The sequence below is a fragment of the Aptenodytes patagonicus genome, chromosome 1 (genome assembly GCF_965638725.1).
Source record: "Aptenodytes patagonicus chromosome 1, bAptPat1.pri.cur, whole genome shotgun sequence".
NCBI classification, from domain to species: Eukaryota; Metazoa; Chordata; class Aves; order Sphenisciformes; family Spheniscidae; genus Aptenodytes; species Aptenodytes patagonicus.
This window is the reverse complement of record NC_134949.1, coordinates 41,127,672-41,149,744: the sequence shown is the minus strand read 5'-3', so window position 1 is coordinate 41,149,744 and position 22,073 is coordinate 41,127,672. Positions and strand designations below refer to the sequence as shown.

The following is a 22,073-nucleotide window of genomic DNA, read 5'->3' as shown; positions in this document are numbered from 1 at the left end:
CCGGCACAGTTACCCCCTCAATTCATTAACCAGCTCCTGAATCACCAATTTACAGCTCAGTATGTGACAGAAGAGAGAACAGCTCAGAAGCCAGGCTGACATTCAAGCTTTGGAGCTGGTAGCCAGGCAGAGGAAAGCCAAGCAGTTTGCTATCTGACACTAATCCATCACACAGACTTACATTTCTAAAATACCTCTCTCTATGGCTCTCTCCCAAAGTTTAAATCCACTATTTCTAGTCTTTGAAAGAAAAATTACTTTTATTTTTATTAGTACCTGCATCATCTACCATGTTATTAAAGTCAAAGATAAGAAATTTAATAAGCCTTATCTCTCTCCCATTCCAACAGGACAGGACACTGTTAACACCGACGGATATGAAATGCAACAAGAGATCTCATTTTGAAACAGCCAGACACCTCAGTCATAGTTCTGAGGCAGCAACAGTTAATGAAGCTCAACTGGCTTTTGCTAAAAAGCTGCACAGGGGCAAAGGCTGAGTCATGTATTATGTTTTCCTTAACTGAAAGAAGGAAAACTTTGTACCATATCTCCATTTTAATTAAACATTCTCTCTGGACAGCCAGTTGGGTATCAACAGCTTTTTGGGTAATGTTCAAAACAAATTTGTGAGCTAGACACTGTTAAACACTTACTCATAATACTGCAAGTTAGAAAGCATCATCCGTACATGCGGTGTTTTCTCAATATTAGACTGGTGCTGCCAAACCAGGAAGCACATAATCTTTAAAGCAACAAATATTTTGTTCAAGTTTAGTCACTTCACACACACTGATTTCAGCAATGATGTGACATTTTATAAGGAATGGTGTTAAAGAAGGGCAAAAACTTTTGAGGTAATAGGAACAGAGGAAGAAAATACCTATGACAGAAAGATATTTTAGAGAAAAGCTAAACTTTCTGCCTTAACATCAACATCCCATATATTATAAACTAGAGGTTGGGATAACAAGTAATTATGCTGCCAAGTATTTGCTTATGGCATCCAGAAAGCTGAGTAAACTTCTTTTCCTAAAAGAGGTTGTGAGCTTAGATGCACCATGCATAAATAACCATTAGGAAACAACAGAAACGTGCAGAGACTGAAGCCTGCCATTTCCACAACTTATCTGGCATATTTGTTCTTTCCACTTTCCTTTAAAAAAAAAAATCATAATTCATGACTAGACGACAGAAAATAATTTGGTGCCAGAAGCAGAACTTAACTGGAAGAGAGGAATCTAAGTAAGAAAACTAAAACTGGAAGTTCCTGCTCAGCTCAGTGCTTAACTTCATTCAAATTTTATTTCCATAGCTGCCTCAGCTTTTTGCTTTGAAGTTCCCAAAGTATCTGCTGTTGCATTCATCAACACTTAGAACTGTTCAAGGTGGCAATACTAAGCAGCTCAGCACGTCCTGAATGCTTGAACATCACCTCAAGTTTCCCTGTCTTACCTTAGCAGGGAACTCCCATCTGATAAGCATTCTGGGACACCCCAGTGCACAGCTGCTGGGTAAGACTGCACAAACCCTACGCCACTGCCTTCTTTTAAAATCAGACACATGAGGACATGACTGCCTCTCTTCATACAGTTTCTTCCCCACCTGACAGCTACTGTTTTGCACTGTCCCAAGAGGAATGTCCACATCACCTGGCAAGAGGCTACAAAGGACAAGAACTAAGAATCCACTGGGTCAAATAAAGGAAGAATGATAAGCATCCACTCGCTCATCGCAGACTATCTGAAAGAGACAGTGTTTGAAACAGGAACCAAAAATCACTACCTGTTTCATTCAGTGACTCACCAATAAACATTAATTTTACATAGCAATGTGGAGTATATTTTTTTGCAGCACATGACTCAATAAAACTGGAAATAATGCCTGTTAGTAACACAAACATTATGTGCAGTAACAAACTGACAACCGAATGCTGGACAGAACCTAGATGTCTGACTTACAGGAGCTTAGGTGTCCAACTTCATAAAATGGTTTAAGGTATTCTGGTACGTTAGTTTAGATTCCTGTTTTTTTTAAAAAACTTTCAACCATGAAGTCAAAAGATACAAAAAACTTCCTGAATATGAAAAGACAAAATAACTAGTTACATAGCAGAGCAGTATCTTGTTGTAAATATTTTATGCCTTTGAGCAAAAAATATTAAATATAAAATAAGCTTAGTCCAGGTGTCTCAACATTTAAATACATGGAACTCCACCAAAATTAATGCAAGTATAACTACAGATATGTAGTTGCAGTACTGCATTTTAATTATCAACTTTTCTGTTGCTTATTGCTTTTTATGTGTGTGTATATATGTGTGTGTGTGTGTATACACACACATATATATATATATTCAAATAATAAGCTCTTTAAATAGTGACAATTAAAAAACCCAGCAGCATGAACTCATTAGTTTTAAATTGCTTTTGTTAAAGCCTCAAATAGACTAACTGGAAAGAAGGCATAAGGGAAAGTCTTCACCTAAAATTTTAAACTTTCTAGTTGATAGTTAATCACAAGAACAAAGTTTTGATTAAGTCAACACAAACCAGTTTGCTACACCATCAAATGCACTCACCAGGCCTACTTAAAACTTGGTCCTGTTCATTAAATACGTTACAGGAATTAACTAGAAAATTTGAAATACATTGCTGCAGTACACAGGCAACAGATCACATAGATAGGATAGAAAGCTTTCAGCGACTCACCATACAACACAGGTGTTTTTCCAGTGTTTGTTACATAGGTTGCCTCAAAAACCTGCCCTAGCCTACCAGCAACTAGTCGGAAGATAGCCACAAATAAGTAAACACAGTGCAGTATGCTCAAAAAGGAACAATTTCCTTGGGGGGAAGGGGAGGGAGGTGGCGGGAAGGCAGGACGACAATATTGCTCTGCGCCTGCAGAAGCAGTGAAATTAGGAAATGAAATTAAATGAAAGGAGGTTTAAGGAAGAACTCAAAGGGAACCTAGAGGAAAAAACTCAGGGTTTAAGATTAAGTTGTCATCCAGGATTTCCTAATCTACAGTTGTACAGAGAATATTCTTACTTACATCTTTATCTTGTCCACCTGATAGCCTCTCCTTCGGTCTTCTTGAATTTTCCCCTTAAAAAGCTCACATACAATGCTACAGCCAGTACCATTTCACCAGCTGGTCACACTGACCATGCTACCTTCTCCAAGCAGTTGACAACTTCTGATTATCATAGACTCCAACACCACATCTTGACACTGTCAAAGCCTTTCACAAATCAGTTCAACGAATATACAACCCTCATGTCCTACTGGCTTGCTCTCCAGCCTAAAAGTATTACTCAGCAACAGCCTTCCCTACTTGTCGAAGGCAACTCTAACCTCGTTGATGCTACCAACATGAGAAGAGCCCTCTATAAGGATTCCCACAGCCATTTCACTATCCACCTTCAAATGTGACATCAGAATATTATGTTGCAAGTGATGATGATAAAACACTTTTGAAAACAGAGTACCTGTTACACTGATGTTACACCTGTTACACTTCATTGTTTCTTCATGCTCTACCTACTTTTATTTACTACTGTTGCCTTCTTAAATTATACTTATGCCTACACGGTGAGAGCAGAACATTTTATTTTATTCTGCATTTATGCTATGCTGGTCAAAAAGGCTTTTATCCAAGTGAAAAACTTGGAGGTAACAGAATATAAATACACAACAAAACCCAAGTATTTAACACCATGATAGGGTCTAACTATGTTTACATTCATAAAGTTGATCTGAAGAGTAAAGATCTTGCTCCCCGCAGCAAGAAATTACAGGGGAACAGAATTATGGGGGAAAACTTTTATATACAAATTGATTTAGTTGACAGTACTGTAAGTTACCTCACACACTGATGTCAATACTCAGATATTTCATATAAAGTAGAAGACTTCAAATTTTAACACAAATTACCCCATTTAATAGAAGTGGTTCGTGAAGAAGGATTTAAATTTACACTGGGTGTTCATGAGAAGCTTCCGTAGCCACTAGAGGGAGCTACTGAGGTATTACGTAGCTAATAACACTTCAACAGATTCTAAACTAGTTCATAAATTGATCCAACAATTTTAAAACTTCAGCCTACATTCCGAATGCGTATGTGAAATTATAGTTTCAGTCACCTTGGAAATTGATTCTACCAATAAAAAAGGGAAGAGAAAATACATCAGGAAGCGTTAATCTGAAATCCATTACAGAATTAAAAAAGTAAACCAATAATCCATATTTTAAATCAGAACTAAGAGTTGTCTGATACTTACTCATTCAGCACAACATGTTTTTCAAGGCATTTAATCAATAGTTTGCTATCTCCATGATGAAAGTGAAGAGCTGGAAGCTTCACATCATCTTTCAGACAGAACACCAAATAAGACCATCCCATGCCTTCTTTGTTTTGTTTGATTGATTTCAGATCTGTCAAACTGAACAGGAACGACCACTTGCTTTCTCCATTTGCATGAGTTGTAGCATCTTAAAAACAAAATTACCACATGATTTTAGTTTGAATTCCAGTGTTAGCAGTTACAATTGCATCATATCTGTCACTGTTCCTAAAACATAAACCCAAAATCAAAACACAAACCCCAGCATTGGTTATGATAATAAAATGTGTACCATAACTACTGTAACTGCTATTTCTGGATTTCACTTTGTGTCTCCTTGCCTTCTACAGACTTCTAAAATAATGAGCAAGTCCATCAGACTGCTCCCCTAAAGCTGTGCCTACAGTTTATATCCAGCAGTTAAATGTACAACTGCTGTATCAAATTCCAGCAGCAAGCTGAACCCCACCAGCATCTCCACCAGATAGTACTACTTACTCAAACTAAACGTGATATACATTACAATACTGTATGCTATATATTGCACACAGTATTAGCCACATGTTGTAAGACTGCTACCAAAGTAAGGAAGAAGGAATTGAAAATCTCCCCACCCACCCCTCTCTCCCATATTGTGCAAGCATGTATACACTCCGAGCAAGACTCCATCCATTCAAAGAGAAGGGATTAAAGCTTACTTTACCAGAGGACACAAAATTGCCAGCATGCCTGGAGGGAATCTGGCACACCCCCTGGCCTGCCCCCAAACTGGAAATAAGCAAGAAGGGGCAAAGAGCGTAATCCAAGTCAGTAGTGCTCACTGACACTCACTTTGGATGAAGATGTACTCCGACGCCTGGAGATGAAAAATCAATACAAACCAGTGACGTAATAAACCACCCTATGTCTGTCAGAGATGCTGGTTTTAGCTTTATATCATGCTAGCACTAAAAGCTCCTCTCAAACACAGAGCCTAGGAGCAAGGACTGTGCTTTACCCAAAAACATTCATAATCTTAAGTCCAAACCCTGCACTCATACGTGATATAGATGGCATTTAAAACCATCACAGATATGATGAAACAAGCACAATGGTCCCCAGTTATAGCCTGAGAAATAATACAGGGAAAACAAGTATTATAAAGAAAAATACTACAGGAGAATCAGAGAAAAAAGATTACTTGAGAATCACTGTCCTTTCTCCTCCGCTTTTTTTTTTTTAAAGTGTATCTACTGAGACACTATAACAAAAATGATGTAGCTATAAAATTATTTTGCCAAAGTAAAAAAGACCATATAAAAAAAGACCCATGTACCACATAACTATACATTCCATCTCCCCCTGCTGTTGCAGTATGGAAAGGCGTTTGAGTAGTAAACCACTTATTTTTTCATTTTCCTTTCTAACACGACATCTAGTTCAAATTTCATTTGTTTGAAAGAATGCAAGAGCCCAATGCAGATAAAACTGCTACATCATCTAATGATCGTCACAGCAAGAAGTTAGATTTAACATTTATTTTCAATACATTTCTCTAGCAATTTAAATAAAAAATTAGATCGGAGGCAGATGGCAGGTATTCCATTATGAATTTTTTTCCACACCCAGAGATTCACCTCTTACCACAAATGACTCCCAGCTTTTCAATTCCTAATAAAATCCATTTTACTGTATGTAAAGGGCAATTCTTCAGTTACAAGTTACCATAAAGAAAAAAAAAGCAAAACAAAAAACCCCACACTTATTTAAGTACCTCCATTTGAATGAGGTTTCTTTTTAAAAGAGACTGTGGTGACCATGTCCCATTCTGCTTCATAACTACTTGGACGGTCTGCTCCTCGGGAACATTTTTCTTTAGGAGTTTGAGTCCACTCCACAACAGAACTGGAATCCTGAGGAAAAAAAAGAAGTGACTATCAAAAAACACAAGGCATGAAAATTGAGCTAGTTTCTCAGATTCAAAAAAAAGAATAAGCATCTTCATTTTCACAGATTGAAAGAATCTGTAGTATTAAAATCCTAAGAAACATGGTACAGTTCAATACAGGAAATTTGGACTTATGACTAAGACTAAGAAAAGAGGTTTTACTTAATAAGTTCAACATGGTACTAAAATATCCCAGCCTCTCTTGCAGACTCTACCAACATAACAAACTTCTTATTTAGATGTAAAACTTAAATCTTTCTTCTTTAGTCACATCCTCTTAATACTGCTTAAACATCACATATCACTGGATCTTGGAACCTCCATAGACTTCTATTTTTATTTTGCATTGGAACAGTACCTCTCTGTTTTGAGTCTAATTATGAAGAGTGAATCACCAGACTACAACATAGTAGATGCAGGGGGACCGGTGACTGCAATACACTCATTTGGTCTTTACTATTCGTACAGATAGTCCCCTTCTATTTTCTATATGAACCAAGTAAAAACTAAATAGAGTCACCTACACATGTATCCAAATAACCTGAACTGGGCCGCAGTGCACAAATGATTCCCACATGTAGCTATTAATGCCAACGATAATCACATAAATAGATTTTGCTTCCAGTTATGAGATCATCTATGCATAAGTTAACAGAAAATAAAATCGCTGGAGAAACAGAATGAAGAACACTGATAACTAACAAACATACCTTTCCAGCACAGAGGATATTAGAAGTATCCAAAGTATCATCCAGTGGCCTCCAGTCTACTATTACTTCATTTTCCTACAACACAACCAACCATAAAACATTCAATACTACACAACAAAGTACATATCCCTGTTTACTCATGGTATGATTATGGCACAACTTACACACACACACACATATATATATAAAAATGATGCAATGTCAAACATTATGTGATGTTTGTTCATTTATGAAATCCTATACTTAAAAAGACATTCAAGATTTGCCAAACACATTACATGCTTCGCCAACAAATATATGAAGTTTCCACAACCGTATTATACAAATACCTTTTCTATGACACGTAGTACTCCTGCTATTAAGCTGTCCTGATCATCATTTTTTCCACAGGATGAATGAATGAAAACTCCTTCTTGCTCATATACAACCTATAACAAAGCAGGTAATGAAATAAAAAACAAGATTTTAAAATTGTTTCTCTCTCCTGTGGTACACATTATCTTTTTGACTTACCTACATAAGTTGAAGTGAACACCTCTACCTTGTTAGGGGTTTTGTTACCTTTCCTTCCTCCCCACCCCCAAGATCTGAGTCTTTCACTTACTTAAGTCAAGAAACAATGGAAAATGGAACTTGTTAAATTTACTCTCTAAGCAATACACCAAGTCTTACTACTTTGCCAGCAAATCACAAAAAATGCATTCAATACCTAGTGTTTTTTAAATCAGTGGGCAGAGATTCATATGGAAATACTACACAGCTTTTAAAACATTAAAAGGCTTTCTTACATAGTCTGCCTTTCCCCCACTTGCCATTTAAGCATGTTGAAATTATAACCTTAATTTAAATTAAAAATGGACAGTTTAGTGTACAAAAGATGAACTCCACAGAAATAAAAAATTGCAGCCTTGGATTAAACAATGGCCCAATCATACATTCAGGGCGAATGGGAAAGGTTCCATTTCAAAGGTAGAATATGTGACAGTCAGATAAGAGAGGCTTGTAGGAGTACACACTGCCCACGTAACTTTTGCATTTAAGCATTTACAAAACTCTTCACAGTATTCTGATCGTGCTCTTATAAAAAAGAAAACCAGAGAATTCTTGTTTGTCAAAATTCAGCAGGCTCTTCAAAGCCACATGCTATACATACTCTTAAAAGCTCTATAAACAATGTAAATGGGTTCTGTTTTAAACAACTCTAAAAGAAGAGTGACAAGTCCCTAATATACCAAACTTCAATTTTGTGGAAGTGAAATTATCAAATACTAACAGTAATTTTTTTATAACCATGTTAGTTTTCAAACCAAGCTGCGAACACCGCCTTAAGAAATATATATTTTTAAAGGCAAAACCTAATAATTCTTAACTAATCCGAGACAGATATTATATTTCTTTGGTACTAAAATATCAATATCTCTTTTTCTCAGCTTACTCATTTGTCAGATTTTTAAAATCACAAACGCAGTCAGGCCAGTAAACTAAAAGTTTAGATGTGTAAGCTTAACTATCCAGACAAGAATACAGAGCTTAAAAAGAGCAATAAAATTCAGTTAACTCATCCTTTCTGCTGTAGATTTACTTCTTAAACTTCTCTTCACTTTACACAAGCAAGAAATGTCTGAAGTGTCCTGTTTAATCACAGAAATATCACTTGGAAGAGACCTCTAGAGGTCACTTGGTATAATCTCCCTCTTGAAGGATTATTAACATCAAGTTGCCTTTCAGATATTGGAAGCCTTCTTTCCTCTTCTCTATTACAGCTTTTTCTCCTTTCTGTCAAAAAAGATCCTCCCTCTATTTCTACCAAATACCTGCTTTCAAATTCAGTCCCTGTTTAAACAAGGCAACTTTGGAATTTATTTAGATTTTACCTTCTAGCTATTTGGACCCAATCTATCACCACAACTAGTCAGAAGTATGAACCAAAGTGATCGATCACTGGGACAGCTGTTCCAGAAAAACCTATTTGTATCAGAGTTATACTGGCAGAAGTGCATTTCTGCCGATAATGTTAGTAAGTATCACAAAGTATACCTTCTCAGTCTAGAACGTATGCGATCTAATAATTGTTTTTATTACTTTCCATCCATTAATCTCTCAGAAGGACAAAACTTTCCTTTCACGGGAAAAGAAAACGTGTTCCCAATGCCGCAGTTGTCATGCAACTGAAAAATTCTACATTGCTCTGCGTAACAGATCCAGCTCCCTGCCCCGTGCTCCACCAAAACAGGCAATAAAACCGAAGCAGCGAGAACGTGCTCAGAAGTTTGGAGGGTATCTGTAAACACAGGACTTCTCACAGTGCAGCTTACTTCCCTCCTACTGTTACTCAAGAGAAAAACTTCTCCAAGTTTGAAAAGCCAGAAGGCCAGGCTATTGGGATTTATTCTGATCCAGTAACAAATGCAATCTTGTATTTATTTTTTCCAACTGTTATCAAGTATTTAATATAAAAAAAAATTGCACTTCTTAAGCTCGGTTATATCATTGAAGAAAAAAGTTGAGTCACGCATAGATAGGAATCTAGAAGATGCAATAATGTAACTAATTTGAAGAAAGATAGGGCATTCATCTTACAAAAGAGTATCTAGGAAGTGCTTTAACAGCTTATCCCACTGCAAAACATTTTGGAAGTTACCATCTCTGAATTATCTGAAATATTGAGCTGCTCTGTTTAGCAGTACTTTGTAAGATAACTCCATAACTGAATTTGTATAAGCTGACTTTGAGAATATGATTTTATAGTGGTAGCACCTGAAGATTACCTACACTGGACGGCTGTATTTCACACAGTGTTCTTAGCAAGCTGAAAATTCAAAAATGCTACTAAGTATTCTTATAGCACCTTACAGTAAAACATAGTTTGTGACAGATTTTTGTTTTCTGGTATTACAGCACTGCCAAGCTATTAGTCAATTCAAAGAAGGAAAGTGACGTTAAATTACACATGCAAGTAATAAGTACTAAGGAAGTATCAAATAGAAAGATAGCATACCAATAGTTAGATCTGAATAAAAAACCATCCATCGGTAGACAACTGCTGTAAGACTGTGTAGCTCAACGCCACACACCACGTGGCCCACAAAGGAATTTGCTCAGTGCCTCCACAGCCCAACAATCAGGCAAATGTCTGGTCCATCAGCACACATGGACCTCTTAAGCAGCCAGGAAAACAGACATTTCGAAACCAGGCAATAGCAGCAAACACTGCCGCTTGCCTAAACAGCAGGCTACCGCAGAACATGTAAGATGAGTGTCTTGAAATAAGATGTGGGAGAACAGACAGCAAATGTTGGAGGATGATCAGAAGCATCATTAAAATACTAGTGTAAGGTGTGCACGCAAAAATCTATGTACCGAGATCCTGGTACGTATGGAGACAGTAGAAGAAATTAGATATGAGCAGGGCAGGATAATAAGCCCGTTGCCCCCTTATTAGAAGTTAAAGTAACCAATCAAAACCTGCATCACTATTACCTGTCAACACCCCCTGCATAGGAAAGCAACCCAATCTCCTTTAAATCTTGATAAGTTTTTTGGCTTCAGTGATAGAGGTGCGTGATCTAGAAAGGCCTCGTTATCCACTGCGTGAAAGAATTCAACAGTTTTAAGAACGTCATCTGTTCAGTTAGTTGATTGTGCTTCTTGTAATACGAGACAGAAAAACAAGCTACTGGCTCACCCTGGTTTTGTACTATTCATTATTTTACATATTTCATCATGGTCTCTTTTTCAAAGGTGAGAAGTAGGTGGAGTCAATCTTTCACTTTCTTGTCATATGATTAGAGTTATCACTCTTCCTCTAAGTCTACACAATATTAATAAGCCCATCATGAAAAAAGACAAGTTCATGTTACTAAGTGCACACCACACTAGATAAGTCGACATGTCCATAGGATTTTAATCAAAACCTCAGCCCAGTATGACAGCCCTTCCACCCAGTAAGAAACCCGTGCTCTGCATAGTCAACTGACTGGTCATGGAAACAGAACCCCAGGGAAGAAAAGCAGCCTATGTTGTTTAGATGCTTGAGGCCAAAAAAGTTGTCCAGCCATGAAAGGCCTAACTACAGATTTAAACAACGGTAGTTTTGTCTTCTTCTATACCTATTTGCAAACATCTGTTGAACTGTCCACAGAGATGCATGTTCCTCAGGTTTAGATGTTATTACATACAGGAAAGCCAGACCCTGCTGGTCCCACAACAAAAACACAAATGAAAAAAGAACAGGAGAGCGTTTGTCAAAAGCACACACCAACACAACCAAAGCAAATGAAGATGTCATGTGACAGGAGCTAAACAACTTTGAAAATTACTTGATTTCAAACAAATTTTCATTCTGTCTTGTAGCTGTACGTATATCAGAATTACTCAAAGGTTTTCAAACACCTTACTAGCTTAAAGCTAGTTCTATGCAAAACAGTTTCCAGATTTATCCATCTACGGTTTCTCGAATTCTTCAAGTCATAAGCATGACTACCTAAGGAAACTTATCACTGTAAAAGCAGTCAGTTGGCAACTTTTTGCTATAAAGAAATGATGGAGAAAGTAGGAAAAAAAGACGTTTGGTATGATTTAAATATTACTTTTTAATGATATCAAAACTTCAATTTTGAAATAATATGTGCCCGAGAAGCTTATGTTCATAGGTCTTTCCTGTTTGTCAAGCAAGTCCACGCTTGCAGCCTGCAAGCGTGACTTGCACCACATTTGTTTTTCCAGTTCTATAGAATGAAAACTAGACCCGTTGCCTATTTGATTCAGAATCCTACCAAAAGCTAAAAATTGATGCAAGAGTCCCCAAATTCTGCTAAGCCACCTTGACCTGTTAGGTTTTTTTTTTTTCCATAGGTACTACGGAAGTCAAAGGCAAATTCACAATTCATTCTAATCAGTTATTAAAAGCGCTGTGCCACACAGAGATCACAGCTATTCCATCTCATATACTGACAGAGGGTCTGTAAAAACAGGGAACCACAGCACAAAATTCAAGAAAGCTGCACGAAGCAATAGTTGTCTACCCACCTACTATAAAAAACAGACGGAAGAGGCAGGATGTAGGCTCAGTTTACATGTCATGGCATATGCTAGTTAAGTTTCTGGAAAACTGTTCAAGTATTTATATTCCATGTCCAGCAGAAAATAACCTTCTGAAGTCCCACAGTTGTCCCAGTAACATTTTCTGAGAAATAAATGGTATCATTCTTAATACTGTAAGGACATGGCATGGACAATTCACATCTCCAGCTTATTATGCTGTGAAATCCAAGAGCGTAAAACAAAAATCATTAGTCTTTAGACCAGCTGTAATAATAGCCTATACACCGACAGACTAAAATTGAAGTTTGTACTTCTCCCCATACACAACTTTTTACCTCATTTTCTAACATGGTTTTCGGTTATAAGGGTGAATCCAGAGTCAGTTCTCTGAAATAAGGAAAACAAACTGCCATTTGCTAAGCAACAAAAAGAGAGAAAATACACCTGCTTTCATACATAAAGTCAAAAGCACTGAAAACGAAAAGACCTTACTGCCAAGTTACTTGCAGAAAAAACTGGCAACTCTAAGAAAGGGCAAAAAAACTGAAGCTCACACTGTTCTAGTGTAGATGATCATTAATAAAGAATGAGTCATGACTCAGAACTCAACAGCATTAACTTAAGTTTTCTGGAACCGAGTTAACCATATAGACAAAAATACTGAAAAGAACCTTCTGAGATATGAAGCAGTAAGAAAAAACAAAGAGGACAAAAATCCCAAGTAACGTAGTGCATACAATTACATGAGGTAACCAAATTTATAATTCAGATCCCACTAATGTATGGAGCAGAAACCAGAGACAATATGAATTAGCCAAGTTGTGAATCCACTGATATTAATGATGTCTGGGAAATAAAAAAAAAAAAAAAAAAGACGTGGTAGAGAAGGGGAAGACAAACAGGGTAAAAGTATAATAGAAACCACAACCTTATACGGTTTGCTGAAACAAGATTTCGTGAAAGCTGAGACAACACAGGCTATCCCAGCTGCTTAATATATTGCCATGTGCATTCCATGGGAATTACTTTGTGTAATATTTTGCAGAAAAGAACATATACATTAAAATACATTACTTTGTGTGATAAGATGATCTCATCTGCCAAATGAGACTAAAGCACCCCACAAAGTAATGCCTACTACTCTCTGAGAAATCTACCACCTGAAACACCTCATTACAACATTGCACAGGCAGAAGGAAAAGTGTAATTAATTTAGGACATCCATAGCTTGGAAACACACCAAAGTGCAAAATGCCTTAAGTGAGAATGTTGGGTCTGTACCAACTTGCACTGTGTTTATTCCACCTGGAGTGAAATTTCACTAGTTTGTGAGCCCTTCTAAAATCCTGCTGCCATCCAAAGGAACAATATGTGATCCAATGTGCTCCTTAGACCAACAGAAAGCTAACCCAGCCAAAAATAAGCACACACAGTTTTTTGTATTATTGCAGCTTGCTAAATCAAATCACTGAGAGATCAAATGAGTACAGTGTCCAAGCAAGCAGAAGTGCAACACACAGGTGGGGAGATCTAGAGGAGGATGGAACTGCTCCTACTGCGAGTAGTGAAACTTCAAACCAGCCCAGCCACTTCATGAAGTCTGAGAAAACACAACTGTCATTTTTTTCTCTGTATCGAGAGAGACATGGCAAAGAATGTTACTGAATTAGGAGTTGCATTAACAAGTTGCATTAGTATTGTGGACGTGGAATAACTGAAACGGAGTTTTGCAACGACTTAAGAGATTTAGTCTCAAGCAAACAGACTTTTTTTTTAAAGGAACAACGAATACATAGCAAATTTGCAAACAACTAATCCACAATAGTTTTAGCCTCTCATATAAACTATGATAATATAGCTGCTTTCAGGAAAAACTTCCTGAAGAAGATCCTGATAAAAACCTATGTGGGGGAAAAAAAAGCTGCAAAATTAAAATATTCACCATCATCCAATAAACTGCTGGACTGAGCTTAAAATGGACAAAACCACAAGAGTAACTTTTCTCTTGTATACATGAAAACTAGATGTGCATAGCTAGAAACAGCTGGGAGGACAGTATGGGTATCTTTACATTTACAGCACCTAACAGCAGTAAAGAACTTTATTTTTAAGTTGTAACAACTCCAGCTGAACACGTTGCCTGCTCCACCAGCTCTGGTTGAAATGGATATGGTAAACTGGCACATGCGAGATCTCTACTGAATTTTCCTGCTAGCAAAGTGCACTCCTCAGCACCCTCCGAGAAGCACAGGCATGGCTAATTACAAATGTTCTCTTACACCGAGGTCAGCATGAGCTGAAATAATCATTTGCTGTCATATGCTGGAAAAGTGAAATTGAAGACTACCACGCTCTAACCCTGGCTACACAGAGTCAGACACTGCACTGAGACTTTAAATCCTAGATGAAAGATTCACGTGCTCAGGAGCCCAGCATTGCAAAGTTACACTTTTAGAAGACAGAGTCATGGAATAAAAATACTTCTACAATAAAACCATACGGACCCAACTCGGATCTGTTGGTGGGGGAGGAGGGAGGCAGAGATGGTTGCCAATACCTTCCCTTCTGTGACCTCAAACCAGGACAGACATTTGAATCCTTGTCAAGCTCTACTGTTTCATTCAAGAACACTCGGCAAGGATCGGCGGCATGTCAAAATCTTCGCATTACCAAATTATCCGACTGACAAGGCTTCGTATCCATCCCGGGGCAGGTACCCGCACATTACCAGCGCGCAGGCCAGGAGAAAGGCCAGTAACGTCTACGAGCACCTCAGCGACACGCGGCCACGTAGACGGGACAAGTCTCGCTCCTCCAGCTCAGCCTCAGAGCCTCTCTGCGGAGGCCAGCCCCCAGCCCCGGGGCTGCGCGCCTTCGGCGGAGAGCGGCCTCTTCCTACACCGGAGCCGGCTCTTCGCGCAGCCTGGAGGAGAGCTAGGGCGGCGTGGGACGCGGCCCGGGCCGGGCCGGGCCGGGCGGGAGGCGCTGCGACGTGCCGCCTCACCCGCCCCGGGCAGGGTCCAAGTCCCACCCGCCGGCCGCGACCCCCTCCCGCGCCCCGCGCAGGGCGACGCAGAGGGCCCACGGCCTCCCGCCACCGCCAGGCCCGCCCGAGGGCGGGACGGCCCGTGTCCGCAGGGGTGGGCCCGGGCCCCACTGTCCCACGAGGAGACCCCGCACCCGCGCACCGCGGGGAGGAAAGGCCCCCGCCCGGCCACGCAGGGGCCAGGCCGCCCTTTCCCGCGGCTCCCGCCAGGCGGGGCGACCCCAGCGCCGGACACAGCGGGGCCCCCGAGGGGGGAGGACGGCAGCCATCGCCGCCCGCGCGCGACCCGGGCCCGGCCCGCCCCCGTTACCTTGCCGCTCGGAGGCGCCGCCATGTTGCCTACGAGTGTTTATGATGACGTTGCGCTCTTCACGTGCTTTCCCGCCGCTCCACAACAACCCCCGTCAGCCCCTCCGCGACCGGGTGGGCGGCGCAGGCGCACTCGGGCGGAGACACCCCCGCCGCCCGCCCGGGCAGGGAAAGGCGCGACGGCGACGCGCGGAACGGCCGGGCCCAGCTGGGGGGCGGGGCTCCGGCCACGGGGGGCGGGGCGAGGCGGGAGAGCCCCGCCCCCGCCGCGCGGTGGCCTCCGCGAGCATCGGCGGCCTCTTCTCCTCGCAGGGCGCCGACAGGCAAGAGGGGAAAATGGCGGGTTTATTTCTTTTTTCCTAAAGGCTGCGCTCTTTTTCCTTGGTGTTTTCGCTCGTTTTGAATCCCCCGCACGCAGCTCCCCGCGAGACCGGCCGGTGCCCAGCCGCGGGGAAGCGGCTTTCCCCCCGGGGCCGGGCGGGCAGGCCCCGCGTCCCCGGCCCGCCCTTGGCTGGGCGCCGCGCTTGCCCGTTATCCCCCCGCGTAGGTTTAAAAGCGAGTTGTGGGGGTAAGGAGGCAGCGAAGGGCCGGGCGGCGGTGAGACGTTCGTCCGGCAGGGGGGACCACGGAACAGCCGACGCGCCTGCCCGTGCGCCGGGGACGCGCCGGCTCGGAAAGGCAGCCGGCCTCCGCAGCGATGAGAGCTGGACGGTGCAAGTATGGCAGTAAGGAGGAGAGAGGGGATTTTTTCCTCACCCGTAAAGCTTTTTCTCAGCCACCTGAAGTTGTAGTTACAATTTGAGGGCCGTTGAAAATTTGATATAAAACACACACCCTGTTCTCTCCAGTTGTTTCCATTCTCTTCCTGCGGTTGCACGATGTAAATATCAATGAAACACTGGCCCATAGGCACCGTTAAGCTGCTCTAATACCCATGGGCCAGATTGTTACTCTTAGTGAAAAATACACCGCCTTCAAGATGATGGCTTTCAACACATAACACGTTCATATTCATCACGGGATAAAGCCAAACCTTAATTACAATCTCATCGGTGTTAGCCAGTATTCAGCATTCATACCAGTGCAGATTTATAAAGTCTGAAAGAATTCTCCTGTGGACGTCAACAGGTTTTGATTGGTCTTCTTTACCTGGAAAAGCATATAATGCATGGTATTACTTAAATATAAAAAAAAAAAAGTAGTTTTCACTTAATGTCTGCAACATTTGATCCTGCTGAGAGCCATAAATAAAGATGGTTTTTAAGACATTTGGTATAGTCCAACACCTTATCATAAAACATTTTGAGCAAATAGTATGTCCCCCAAATATTGTTTATTTGAAATAGGTGAATGAGATGCTCACCAGGAAGTGATTTGCTACTCTGAAGGAACAAAGGTAATTCAGTCTTTTTTTGTCTCTGTCAAAAAATGTCATCATAATTTGCTTTCTGACTTCTCAAATTAAAAGCTCATTTGGCTAGATTAACACCCATACTGTACTTTTTACCATGGAAAACCAGATTTGCTAGTCTCAAGACATACTGATTTGCTTCAAAGTTGTGAGAGCCTGTTGTGACTCTGTATATAAATGTGCATAAAGATGAGAAAATAAAACTGCAGTCAGAACACAAGTCCTTGTAGTAATATCTAGGTCTGGAAAGCTGTATGGGTGTAGCAAAAATGGATGTCATAGCTTTGGCCTCTTTCTTTGAATTTAGTAAGAGTACAACTGAGTGTTGAGGTGAATAAAAGGAAGAAGGCTGCACGTTAAAAATACATCACCATAAATGAATTGCTTTGAGAGGTGAAATTGTCATTTGCCATCTTCCACACCCACGATGGTTTCATCTCATTTGGTCTCCCATGTGTTTAATCTCATCCTTTCCCTTTCTTACCACTTTCCTTTATTTTTTTTCTCCTTGCCATATAATCGTACGTTAGGTACACACCCCTGTGTGATCCCATTCCTCTGTCCACTTCCTTTTCATCTCTCAGCTCCCTGAAGTCTGCAGTGAACAATGGGGATTTCCTTCGCTTATCTCCATTGCATACTCTCATTCTAGCACTCCATTGAAACTACTTTGTCAAGGTTTCTTTCAAAGTTCTTTTCCTAGAAGAAGCTCAGAATTAAGATTCCCATCTCAGCTTCGTTAGCCTATATCACAATCTACAACGGACTCCTTGAAGTCTACTCTCTTCGCTAGCATGACTGCCATCTTCTAGTTCTATCTCTTGCACTTGATCATTAGTATATTCAATCAGAGTTCCTCTCTTTGTAGGTAATTGTGTTAATAAATATGTATTTATCTCATGACTCACTGGTTTATTTCTACTACAGCCATTAATCCTGACCCAAATTAAAATCTTTATCATCTGCAGGCAGCTAACAGACAAGATGGTTTTATCCTCCTCCAGACTCTCTTGGCACTCATCTCTCTCTTCAGTATCAATACCCATCTGTCTCCAAGGCCTACAGCTTGATTGATGCCTTAGTCTTAGATATCTCCCTGGATTCTCTCTTTCATATGGTAGCTAGCTCTCTTGCAGACTTTTTCTTGTACGACAGCTCCAAAGCATAGCTTTTCCTGTCTATCCATACAGCTAAGCATTTTCTTCTTGCAACATTATGTTTGCTGACACTGACCGATACAATTCTGATCTGTTCAGACTTGTGCAGAATGCTTTTGCAAAGGTCATTCGTCTAGCCCATATCCCTTTAACCCTCTCATCTAGCTCCTCCTGTCCATCTACCAACTCTCACCCTTCTCTAGGGCCCAACATAAAATGCCCTTCCTCATTTTGAGGAAGATTACCTCCTACTCACTGCTAAAGGGCCAGCTTCTGCATCAGGTCAACTCGGTGCCAGACTGCCTACTATTTGTAAAATTTTCATGTGAGAAGTTGTGTGGCAGGCTTTTTCCTCAAGCTGATCTTCCTGCAGGGCAAAAACTCCCATAGAAGTACACCAAGCTGTCTCATTATTCTTCTTTAAATCCTGTCCTCCCTTTTGCTAGAAAATTAATCCCAAAAATTGCTATCAAGTAGATGGTTGATGAACTAAAACCACCGCTGATGGTGCTGACCGCTACACTGTCTCATTGTTTCCTTGTCTATTCTGTCTGTCTGCATCCCTGTGTTGTTTCTTACTTATTCTTTGATTGTCAGTGGGACTGGATAAGGTCTTTATTTTTCATATGACCATAAAATATTTAGGTTGGAAGGAACTTTTGTACATCATCTGGTCCACCTCGCTACTCAAAGCAGGACAAATTTAGTAGTTAGGTCAGATTGCTCAGGGTCACTTTTGCTCTGTGACAGAGCATATGACCTCTTGGCGGACTCAGGAACACAACTGCAGAGGTACCCTGCAATCAGCTGAGAAGCATGATTCTCAGCTGAAGGACTGAAAAAAGGACCAAAACTAGTGCATGGTGGTTGGAGACATGCTCAGTGTGACATGCTTACAGAAGATCCTGCTCTGAGCAAGATAAGTGTTTTCCATTTTCTCCACGGATGATGGTTGAAAAATCTTGTTTATTCCTGACCTGAATGAGGCTTAATGGCTGCTTTTCAATGAATCTGGTCATTTAAGGGCAAGCCAGTTCAAGAGACTACCATTCAAATTCGCTTACTTACCTGAGTTAGAGACCAAGCTAAAGAATCTAGCACAGCAGGGTCTTGTTCCTTTGTGAGATTTTTAAGGTACTATGGTAATACTACTACTGCTACTAAAAGTTTCTTCTTTCAGTGTTTCCATCGCTAAAAACATGCTAATTAACAGTTAATTACAGTGTATCTGTAGGCTCACTGAATGCTAACCTGTGCTCCTCTATGCATTTTCACTTAAGCTTCCAGCATTCCTGTATTCATTTGTACAGTCACTCAGTGAGAATAGAAACACTGAGTGAGAACTGGAGAATACTAAGATGCAGACGCCACATAAGATGTGAGCAGTGAGGAACAGCTACTGTACACCCCTTGTGAGGGGAGAAGGGGTTTAACACAATGGGTTTATGTATCTATACACAAAATCAGAGTCGCTTTGCCAGACATGGAACTACGACTGTAAATAACGGCAAAAGTGCTCTTCACAAGAAGGATGGGAGAAAAGGATCACTTAGCAGGGGACAGGCTAACAGAGAGAAACTCAGAATAAATTTTTGAAAGAGATGGAGCTGTGAAAATATCCAGGAAATGGTGAATTATTTCTAGACTGATTTTCTTAAACATTTTAATCTAGATAAAGGTTATTTAATTTGTTAGGACTGGTTATTGTTGCCAGACCTGTGCTAAGGTAATCAGTGTTTGTACTGGGGAGTTGTAGCTCAAAATCTGACCAAAGAGACATAACTATTTTCCATTATTCCCTAAGGAAAGCAGCAGCTAGGACTTTGGAGACTAGACTTGGAGAAGACAAGAGGTATAAGAAAGGTACAATTTTAAAAAACCATTGACCAGTAAATACTTGAACATGCCTGAGGCTCAATGGAGCCTGAATGCTTATAGAAGTATCATGGAGTTCTGGATAAGCCTTGAGAAAAAACATGGAAAAACAATGACCTGACTAAAACCCTATCTTTAAAACATTCCTGATCTTTGGATCTAGAATTGTGCCCAGCCCTACTCAACGTGCAGTTCGAAGGGAAGAGATTAGAATGAAGAAAAGAAGCTGCTTCAGTCTTCAAATATAGAGTTTAAAATGTACGTGCAGATGGAGCCATCATTTTGCAAATATACAGGTACACGGCAAAAGCAACATACAAGTAATTCTGAAAAACAGCTTTACAGAGAAACATTGTATGCCAATGGAAGAATGGTTAGAAACATATTTATCTTTATTTAAAGATATTTTAAATCTTTGATTCTCGGGAATTTCCCAAGAAGCACCATAACAGAGGAAAAGGTGGCCTTCAAAGGCCGTGAAACAAGCCCAAACTGAACAGCTTTCACTCCTATTGTGCAACCAGAACAGGGAGCAGCACAGCATTACCTGAAGGAGCTGTCAACTAAGTAAAGAATTAAAAGATAAATCCCATTTGTATTACTGCTGGACATAAGTTAAAGCTTACATTTCCAAAGTTAATAAAACTTTGTTGGAAAACATCACTGGACTATATGATACCAGAGTATGCGTGTGAAGTCATTGGAAGAGTGCCATTCATACAGGGCAAGGGACTAATCTTCAACTTGTCATCTATTTAAAGCATTAAAATTCAATGCATTTGTTTCTCATCTGGCCTTAGGACCACTCCAATCCTTGGGAATCATCCATTACTCCCAATGACATTGGTATTACTACCAATGACAGCTTGGTATCAGTCCCACTGAATTGCACCCCTAGAGTTTGAAATTAATCCTCACTAAATGATAGTTCTCTCACAACCACCAGGCTTGTTCTTTTTGTTTCCCAGAGAAGTCTTCTCTCAGAGGTGCCTTAAAGTTAAGCTTGAGACTTCTCAGGCTTAGCATTGAGACTTTACTTTCCTTTGAGGGAGATGTGTTCAATGCAGCTCCCTTCTCCTTCCACCAAACATAGAAAAGGAGTTTCTGCTCCAAGTTGCTTTGGTGAATGATCGACGGGTCCCACAGGACTCTTCCTGGGTCTCCTGTCCTACCACACTGCTCTCAGTGTCCCAGTCACCGCTTGCCTCACTGTCAAGAAGGCAGGAGCGTTTCAGAGAGCTCTCAGTCCCACAGAACAATTTACTCCACGAGATATATGACTACTTACTAGCTAGTTGCCCAATCTACCAGACACCCCTCTTGGGCCCTTCTCCCTTGTTCTTTTGCAAACTATCATTGCATAACAATAAGCATATCATTATTCAAAATGGAGAGCAAAATGACTCTTTGCTATCAGGTTGCAATATCACAGGATCACAGAAAGGTTGAGGTTGGCAGGGACCGTTAGAGATCATCTAGTCCAACCCTCCTGCCCAGAGCAGACTGCAAATCAGATTGCAGAGCAGAACAGATCAGATTGTTCCGGGCCTTGTCCAGTTAGGCTTTGAGTATCTCCAAGGATAGAGACACCACAACCTTCTGGGGCAACCTATTCCAGTGTTTGGCCACCCTTAGAGTAAAAAAGATTTTTCTTATACTTAAATGGCATTTCTTGTACTTCAACATGTCCGTTTCATCTTGTCCTTTCACTGGACACCACTGAAAGAGTCCAGCTCCACCTTCTTCACTCCCTCACATAATGTATTTTTAAACGTTGACAAGATCCCCTGCGCCTTCTCGAGACTGAACAGTCCCAGCTCTATCAGCCACTCTTCATATGACAGATGGTCCAGTCTCTACCTTTGATAGCCCTTCACAGGCCTCACTCCGGGACGTCCATGTCTCTGTTGTACTGGGGAGCCCAGCACTAGACCCAGCACTCGGGAAGCCTCTCACCAGGGCTGAGGGGAAGGATCACCTCCCTCAGCCTGCTGGCAATGCTCTTCCTGATGCAGCCCAGGATGCCGCTGGCCTTCTTTGCTGGCTCATAGCCAACTTGTTGTGCAGCACGACACTCCGGTCCTTCTCTGCAAAGCTGCTTTCCAGCCAGTCGGTCCCCAGCCTGTAATAGTGCGTTACGTTATTTCAGTTTACAAACCCGAATGATGCACAACACCAAGTTCCACAGGCTGACATAGTGCTGGCACGTTCCTCTCCCTTTTCCATAAGCCCGTTAAGAAAATAATG

The 22,073-nt window shown here is 40.8% G+C and overlaps 1 protein-coding gene across 1 annotated transcript in view; it reads right to left on the bottom strand.

Annotated features, from left to right (window-relative positions):
• Positions 1 to 15,532, bottom strand: part of TBC1D15 (TBC1 domain family member 15) — a 35,116-nt gene extending 19,584 nt beyond the window's left edge. Inside the window, exons 1-5 of the mRNA XM_076333021.1 lie at positions 15,385 to 15,532; positions 7,315 to 7,413; positions 6,986 to 7,060; positions 6,102 to 6,240; positions 4,286 to 4,496 (exon numbers count right to left, since the gene is read on the bottom strand). Coding sequence (XP_076189136.1) covers positions 4,286 to 4,496; positions 6,102 to 6,240; positions 6,986 to 7,060; positions 7,315 to 7,413; positions 15,385 to 15,408 — 548 coding nt within the window. The 5' untranslated portion in view covers positions 15,409 to 15,532. The remainder of the gene's footprint in view (positions 1 to 4,285; positions 4,497 to 6,101; positions 6,241 to 6,985; positions 7,061 to 7,314; positions 7,414 to 15,384) is intronic.
• Positions 15,533 to 22,073: the final 6,541 nt, after the last annotated feature.